The sequence below is a fragment of the Anomaloglossus baeobatrachus genome, chromosome 1, assembly GCF_048569485.1.
Source record: "Anomaloglossus baeobatrachus isolate aAnoBae1 chromosome 1, aAnoBae1.hap1, whole genome shotgun sequence".
NCBI lineage: Eukaryota > Metazoa > Chordata > Amphibia > Anura > Aromobatidae > Anomaloglossus > Anomaloglossus baeobatrachus.
The window spans coordinates 672813176-672822501 of NC_134353.1; the positions used below are offsets into that span (position 1 = coordinate 672813176).

General features: G+C 41.7%; 1 protein-coding gene across 1 annotated transcript in view; it reads left to right on the forward strand.

The window, feature by feature from the left end:
• The window catches only part of KIAA1671 (KIAA1671 ortholog), a 271372-nt gene extending 262456 nt beyond the window's left edge, over positions 1 to 8916 (forward strand). Inside the window, exons 11-12 of the mRNA XM_075320058.1 lie at positions 1977 to 2058; positions 5309 to 8916. Coding sequence (XP_075176173.1) covers positions 1977 to 2055 — 79 coding nt within the window. The 3' untranslated portion in view covers positions 2056 to 2058; positions 5309 to 8916. The remainder of the gene's footprint in view (positions 1 to 1976; positions 2059 to 5308) is intronic.
• Positions 8917 to 9326: the final 410 nt, after the last annotated feature.

Consider the following 9326-nt stretch of genomic DNA (forward strand, 5'->3'; position numbering starts at 1 on the left):
GGATGCAATGAAAAGCTGCCACAACTAATCTATTTTGCGAGAAGTGTGCCAAGTTGTTTGCTTTCATGGAGAAGAAAAAACTGTGGAGAGAAAGCACAAAATCAAAATAGGGACTTACCCCAATATGTACGGGGTGGAGGGAGGGGAGTGAAACTACTCACCAATTGTAGTTGTGAGAGTCACAACAACTGTAATCGCATGTAGAATTGATCAAAGGCTGCAGCCACCCAAAAACGGCAGATAACAGGGAGAGGTAGAGAGGGGTGTTCAAATGCCGTGCCAAATGATCACTATTCAGATGATCAGATTAATGTATCTTTATTTTCATACAGGTCTTCGCGTTTCAGGAGCCTCTGCCCCCTTCCTCAGGACCGTCAAGCACAAAGAGAATTGAGATTTGATGTTTCTCTTTGTGCTTGACGTTCCTGAGGAAGGGGGCAGAAGCTCCTGAAACGCGTAGACCTGTATGAAAATAAAGATACATTAATCTGATCATCTGAATAGTGATCATTCAGCGCGGCATTTGAACACCCCTCTCTACCGCTCCCTGTTATTTGTTTGCTTTCATGGCAGATGTCACCTAAAGGCCCCGTCACACTAAGCAACATCGCTAGCAACATCGCTGCTAACGAACAACTTTTGTGACGTAGCAGCAATGTTGCTAGCGATGTTGCTGTGTGTGACATCCAGCAACAACCTGGCCCCTGCTGTGAGGTCGCTGGTTGTTGCTGAATGTCCTGGGCCATTTTTTAGTTGTTGCTGTCCCGCTGTGAAGCACACATCGCTGTGTGTGACAGCGAGACAGCAACAACTAAATGTGCAGGCAGCAGGAGCCGGCTTCTGCGGAGGCTGGTAACCACAGTAAACATCGGGTAACCAAGACGCCCTGTCCTTGGTTACCCGATATTTACCTTTGTTACCAGCCTCCGCCGCTCTCACTGTCAGTGGCGGCTCCTGCTCTGTGCACATGTAGCTGCAGGACACATCGGGTTAATTAACCCGATGTGTGTTGTAGCTAGGAGAGCAGGGAGCCAGCGCTAAGCATTGTGCGCTGCTCCCTGCTCTGTGCACATGTAGCTGCAGCACACATCGGGTAATTAACCCGATGTGTGCTGTAACTAGGAGAGCAGGGAGCCAGCGCTCAGTGTGCGCTGCTCCCTGCTCTCTGCACGTGTAGCTCCGTGCGCTGGTAACCAAGGTAAATATCGGGTTGGTTACCCGATATTTACCTTAGTTACCAAGCGCAGCATCTTCCACGCGGCGCTGGGGGCTGGTCACTGGTTGCTGATGAGCTCACCAGCAACTTGTGTAGCGACGCTCCAGCGATCCCTGCCAGGTCAGGTTGCTGGTGGGATCGCTGGAGCGTCGCAGTGTGACATCTCACCAGCAACCTCCTAGCAACTAACCAGCGATCCCTATCATTGTTGGGATCGCTGGTAAGTTGCTTAGTGTGACTGGGTCTTAACAGGAAATTGATTACCGATGTCATTAAAGGTGCATTTATTCCGGCCAATTATTATTAATGAGTGTTCCTTGAATGCTTGTTTCTTGATAATCGGCCAGCATAAAGTCTGTCGATCATCTGATGAAGAGGCAAAATTCTCGCTCATCTGGTAAAAGTTATCGGCAGCACATCAACCTGTGTAATCAGGATATCTGCTGAAAAGAACAATGACAGTCTATGCGCACTGAATAGTGAATTACCGATCAATTCTGTGTGCATGGGAAATGTGGGCGGCCTGTCTAAACAGGCCATTAAGTGTCTGACAAAGCTGATCAGTCATTGGTCATTTAATGGCCAGCATCAGCTAGTGTAAAACAAATGTGGTCAGTTTTAGCATATCAGGGCTTGACCCGTGTTTCAATTTGACAGTAAAGATTGTGTTCCCCGTGTAGCCGTAAAGACAAAACCTTTGACAAGTTACATAATAGAAATAAGCTGAACATACTGAGTATTTCTATTTTTGGGCTTCCAGGGGGGCAAGTGAATCTCCACAGTGGTTAAAGGAGCTGAAATCAAAGAAGAGACAGAGCCAATATGAGAACCACAGTTAACAGGTATGCTTGGAAAAAACAAACAAATCTATATAGTGGAAAAGGCAGTGTTTAGTGGCTGTGCTGCAGGGTAAAGTAAATGATTCTCTCAGACTATTTGCCATTAGAAGAAACCACTTTCAATGAAAATATTCACCTTATACCATAATGCAGCAATGTATTATAAATGGTATTCTATATGCAATATTCTTTCATCTTAAAAGGAAACTCTCAACCCTCTTAAACCATCTATATGGGCATATACGTCATCGGAAGCTTAATAAAATTATACCTTGATATCAGTGATCCAATGTCTTATTCCAGAGAAACCCATTCATTCTTAATATGTAAATGAGCTGTTAAGATCTCTGGGCTGGACCCAGATCTCCCTGAGAATCTACCTCCAGAGCAGGCTTTACTACTGTGAGACATGTAACTAACACAGTACAATAGAACTGAACGTCTCATTGCAAACACATTTTCAGCTGCAGGTCTCACAGCTCCGCTGTATTGCAACACTGATGCACCATGAGAGGACAATTGAAGATGTGTTTGTTGCCGCACTATGTCCGTTATAATCATACTCCGCTCTGCAGTGAGATCCAGAGGACAGATTGTCAGCCATCACAGATCACATTGGTAGCACCCCCTTTAATTTATGATAAGCTCTGGAGGCAGATTCTCGTTGAGCTCTATAACCGGCCCATAGATCTTAACAGCTCATTTACATAAGAGAAAAATGTGCATTTCTTGGCAATAAGATACTAAATATATCAAAGTAGCTTTATTTATCTTCGTATAACCTCCATGCCCATATTGATGACTTAGGAGTGTTGATCCTACTAACAGGTATTCTTTTAGACACTTGTATGTTAAACAAAGTTTCAAACCACTAACGAACAATAAATGGGTTTAAAAATAATTTCTAATGACCTAATTAACATTTCCAGCAAAACATTTCTTGTTGCTAACGTGGAGGTGTTTCTATTCCGTGTAATTAGGAGAGTGCAAAATTATTACTCTTGTGAAAGCAATGTGCTAAACAGTAATTCTTGCTGCATATTCAGACGTATGGGTGTTGTTGAATTTGGTAAATTATTTATTTTCAGGATGACTTGGGAGCAGCGTGTTTATCGGAGCCCAGTGTAATAGGGATAGGGCTTGTTAGATTATGCCCAGAATTTACCTCTGAGGCTGGCCCTTTATTTTGCTCACCTGTGGGGTGGCCTGGTCCGAGAGGTGTCGCTGGTCTCGGTCTGGCGCCTCCTCTCTTCTTGCGATCACAGTCCTCCTTCCCAGCTCCATGTGGATGACGCATCCTACATCATCCACACAGAGGCCTCTATTGCGCTCCTACACGAGTGCACTTTGATCTGTCTTGCTGAGGGCAGAGCAAAGTACTGTAATGTGCAGGGGGAAGGGCAAAGCCCGCCCACGTATGCGCACTTCAATACTTTCATCTGCCTTCAGCAGGGCAGATCAAAGTGCACTTGTGCAGGACCACAATAGAGGCCTCTGTGTGGATGATGTAGGATGCGTCATCCACACGGAGTTGGGAAGGAGGATGGTGATCGCAAGAAGAGAGGAGGCGCCAGACCGAGACCAGCGACACCTATCGGACAGGACTACCCCACAGGTGAGTATAATAAAGCTGTTTTTTTTTATGTTCTACAGAGCTGCCTGGGCACTTACATATATGTAAGTATGAAAACAAAACAGTGATTTTATCAAAATTGAAGCAAGCAGCCCAGTGTGACACATCACTGGAATCAGGGTCTCTGCTACCCCATCTGAGAGAATCTTGTTGTAGGGGCAAACATTGGTGACAGTTTGCCTTTAATTAAAATAGACAACCACAGACTTTTAATAGGTACTTTTTTAAAGAACCCCAAAAATGGTAAACTCCCTTAGTTTGCGTAAGCTGAAAAAACACCAGTAATAAGCAATCCACTATATATATATATATAGACATAACAATTTTTTTTAGAACATGGCTAACTTTGAGAAAACATGATGGTAAAACCGGTAAAAGGGGATTAAAACAATCTGTTTGAGGGATAAGAAAAATATCATATAAATCTAGCCAATTTGGGGTACATACAGGCCAATAAATAACAATGAGTGGCAAAAATACATTATTACTGCACTTTGATGAACTTATTAAATTGCCAAGGTTATAATTCGTGATGTGCAAATAGTAACTATTAGGGTCCTGTCACACGTAGCGACGCACTAACAATTCCACCAGGGATCAGACATGGCAGGGATCGTTGGTGCGTCGCTACATGGTCGCTGGTGAGCTGTCAATCAGGCAGATCTCACCAGCCACCAGCGACTCGTGTAACGATGCTGCGCTTGGTAACCAGGGTAAATATTGGGTAACTAAGCAAAGCGCTTTGCTTGGTTACCCGATATTTACCCTGGTTACCAGCGTACACTACTTACAGGCTGACAGTGCTGGCTCCCTGCACACGTAGCCAGGGTACATGTGTGCAGGGAGCCAGCACTGTCAGCCTGTATGCGGTGTACGCTGGTAACCAGGGTAAATATCGGGTAACCAAGCAAAGCGCTTTGCTTAGTTACCCGATATTTACCCTGGTTACCAGCGTACGCTGCTTATAGAGTCTGTGCTCGTTGGTCTCCCGCAGTCAAACACGCCGATGCGTGTTGCACAGCGGGAGACCAACGAGCAAAAAAAGGTCCTGATCGTTTTGTAACGATCAGCGACCTTGCAGCAGGGGCCCGCTTGCTGCTGTGTGTCACACACAGCGACATCGCTGGCACGTCACAAAACCTGTGACGTTTCAGCGATTTCGCCAGCGATATCGCTATGTGTGACGGGGGCTTAAGTGTTTGGATAAAGCTTACCGAATACCAAGTACTATTCCAATATTTGTCACAACAAGAACAATGCGCAGGTTCCCCATTGACTTTCATTAGGTTCCTTATTCGTGATGAATACCGGAATAGGACTTTGGGATTTGTTACGAACAATCTGAACATAAATAGTTATTAATTGCCCATCACTAGTTATAATGTCTTCAATACAAATCATAAAATGCTCAAAAATGGTGAAAAGCAAAATAATCAGTTTACCAGAAATCCAAGCTGATGTGTTTCACCTTGCTGCTTCACCTTGAGGTGCCCAGATATGGTAGTTGATATGGTGACATTTTATAGTCTAAATGTGTTTTAATTTTTATGTCTCCTTTGCTATAATATTTTATGGTCTTTTAACTCTGTAAAAAAACAAAAAATATTTTTTTCCTTCTAGAACCAACACTCAACCAGAAGAGGACACAGCAGTTTAACATAAGCCTTAATCCACCCAGCCCTACAGATGCACACCTTTCTGCTGTCTTGCTTCATCTCAACTGCAACGTGTTCCGTGCCTTCCCATTTTTGCGGAAAAAAAGCTGCTTCGTACTTACACAGATACAAACAAAAATGTATTTTATTGTAGAAGAGATATGTCACTTTAAAACTGAAAAGGATACCTACTTGAAACAGAGCTGTACAAAAGCCAAAGGTCATGCCTCCTGATGACCTATTGATATGGAGGGAATCAGGACAGTGGCCGCTAGCGCCTGTCAGTGGAGCGAATGTGTAATCATGTTCTGTATGCGGAAGACTCAATGTAGAATGATTGGAGAAAAAGACTGACTTTTGTATTTGTTTATGGAGAAAAAAAAATCAATTTCACAAATGAATTTATCTTTTATGTCGCTTAGAATATTGTAATTCACTATCCAGATGATTTATTCGTCCCAGAGTATATAAATATATATATATAGAAAGAACAAAATGTTTACTGCCAATAACAACAAAAAATGCTTGACTACTTTTGTAAAATAATTTTTAAAAATTGTTAATAGGAAAGAGAATGTCAGAATGAACACATTGTATGTTATGTTCTCCTTGCTTTTATTTTGGCCTCTGCACAATGCTGTTTTAGTGTCGAATATGTGCTCTCTGTTATCATGGACACCAATATTTTATTTTATTTTTTTTTTTCTTGCATATTATCATTGGCTACCACTCTTTAACTGACTCTATAATAACTATTCTTTATGCTTCCATGATGCACCATATAACTGTTCCCATAATATAGGCATGGTTTTACATATCCTTCACCTCCATCTTCTGCATGACCCAATAGTCATAGTCTGTCAGTGTCTTTCATATACCGATCGGCTTCCCTCTGTGTGCTGGTTATACTTGTCTTCTTCGTCACAAATAGTTTTTTATTTTTGCATGTTTCCGAGTCAGATCTTATTCTTGTGCCTATATGTGCATTTTTAACAGGGTTGGATTTATTGTAGAATCCAGTAGGCTGATGTCTATTGGAGGCAGATGGAGGGTAGATATTGTAAAAGCACAATGCGATAATTCTAAAAAGCTAAAATTGCCCAATTTGTTTATCTAGCTGTGTAAATCCGGCCCTGCTCTTTCATGCAACAACCATTAACTCTTCCTCCGCCTCCGTTCATGCAGTCTGATCCACAATGGACGAGCTAATTCAAACTCCATATTGTTGCCTTATAGCAAATCATGCTTGTGAAACTTGGTTCTACCTGGCAACAAACTGGACGGAAGAAGGCTGAAGCAGCAATAATTGTAGACCTGTGAGATTCGGCATCAGTTTCACATGACGTGTACTTTCAATGTCAGCTTTAATTGAGGACCTTTAAGACTACCATGTCTGGGGTTGCACGCGATGACCATTAGTATGTTATCTGCATTGTAAAAAAAATGCTATGGACTAACTGATGTATCTCTCAACTCTGTCAGGTAATGAACTGTGTTTTAAACCAGATAGTGATAGGAAAAATGATTTTGCAAAATTAAGATGTACAGAAAAGGTATGATAAAAGCATCACAAGCTGATAATTGTGAAGTATATTGTGCTGTCTGGCAGAGAGCGGGTTAAATCTGTGGAGAACTAAAGCATTAACCATTGCACACCTTAAAGGGGTTGTTTGCTTTGGACAATCCATGCATATTAGTTTGGGTTGGTTTACAATCTACTGATCAAAGTAGTAAGTGTCCCGTTTCCCTACACTGCCTCCGCAGGAGAAAATAAGCATTACACCATGCATATTCAAATGAGTGTGTTGTCAGCATAATGGGGAACAGGGCAGACCCTCCAGAACAAGCAGCTATTATTCATTCCACCCCATATCGTGTTAATATGAAAATGAATTTTCTGAGTTTAACAGACCCTTTAACGGAATATACTTTAGACAGGAGGTATACACTGTAGTATTGCTTTGTGAGGGATGGTATTCATTTAGGGATTAATGAACTCTGAATAGACAATCCCTGCATCATGTACCACTCCACCAGCCCTGCTCTAGGCATATCTGTGTGCCAGTTTTGCCCAGAATGCTCTTTTATGCAAGGAAACATATCACTTTCAATCAATTCTTCAGCATAATGATTGATTTTCCACAATAGTCTTTTTTTTTTCCTGCCTTGCATTTCTAAGATCTTTGTCTTCTTGCAGAACTTTTTGATTTACCAAATGGATATTTTTGGAATAGTCCCAACATTTATAGGGCACAAAGAAATGTACATTCAGGTCTTATTGGTGTTTAGAATAATTTTCTCCCATTTCCCAGCTGCTAACTCGGACTGGAGGTGGTGTGTAAAGTCAATATCAGACTCGATTTGCCATGAATTCACGGTCATGTCTTATGTTTCCTATAGGGGGCTGTACTCTGCATATTGAGGATTACAGGGTTACAAAGAACATACTGGTTCTAGTACCCTCAAAGTGCTATCTCTAGTGATGAGCGAGCACTACCATGCTCAGTACTCGTAACGAGCACATGGATTCTCAGGTGGGCCCGACTCGTGTTACAAGTATAATGCAAGTCAATGGGGGACTTGAGAATTTTTCCAGGAAATCTTGTGGAAAAATTCTCGAGTCACCCATTGACTTCCATTATACTCTGTACACGAGTCGTGCCCAACCGAACATCCAATTGCTCGCTACGAGTACCGAGCATGGTAGTGTTCGCCCATCACTAGCTATCTGTTGACCGTAGAGTTGTTTGGTGTTGCAACTCTCTTCCATTCACGTCAGTGGTGAAGAATTGCAGTACCAGACACAGGCCACAGCCAAGTGTGGCACCATTTTAAGCATAAAAACTGACCTTTCATTCTAATCTGGAACACGCTCTGTAATGTATTTAGAAGGCGATAATAGGATTGATAAGACGATCTCTACTTTCCTTAATTAACCCTTTTCTCTGAAGGGACAAATGTATTGCAGAATATAAAATGAGAAGTTATATAAAATGTTAGTTTTGACGATGGGTAATTTTATCCTGGCATAGATTGTACATGGGTGTATTTTTCTTCTTCTTTCTTTTAACATAAATGCATTGCCATAAGTACCTTTTTTACATTTAGTGTACCCGAGTGACACTACTGACAAGAGAATCTTCTGGAAGTTGAGGATGTGCAGTTATCCCCCAGCGGAGCCGCAAAACAAACCTGACTGATAATGAATGGGTTAAGAGGACTAAAGTCGTTCTGTATATGTGAAACCTCAGTAGCACTCCCACTGTAAAACTTCTTGCACAGAAACTAACTTGTATATAGCCCCAGAATCCTTTGCACTTACTGTCGCACTACTGTATCAGGAGGAGATGCTTGTGAAGAGGCCTTTACATGTTCCCTGCATCTCAGTGACCTGCAGCAGATTGTATTGTTTGTTGCTCCAATAAAGAATTCTATTCCATGAGAAGTGTGTATATATGGATGTATATACAGAACCTTGTTTATATATACATATACACACACATACACATTATACAAAGATGGTATTGCAATAAAACTGGTTTTGAATACACAGAATATATATTTAAAAGAAAAGTGTCTGTTTCTTTATTTGTCTCCGATTCATCGGGTAGAGTGAAGAATAGATAGCAATAGGTATTTTTATTCAAAGTGGAGAACTGGGATTGGAAGATATAAAAAGCAGGTTTTATTTCCCATTTATAGTCTGTTGGGAAAAAAAAGAACAGTCATGCATATTGACATCATTTGCATGGCCATATTTGTTTTCTGGCTAAGCTTCCTGGCTTCATAGTATCATAGTTTTTAAGGTTGAAGGGAGACTCTAAGTCCATCTAGTTCAACCTGTAGCCTAACATGTTGATGCAGAGGAAGGCAAAAAAAAACCCCAATGTGGCAAACAAGTTCCAATGGGGAAAAAATTTCCTTCCTGACTCCACATCCGGCAATCAGACTAGTTCTCTGGATCAATACCCTGTCATAAAATC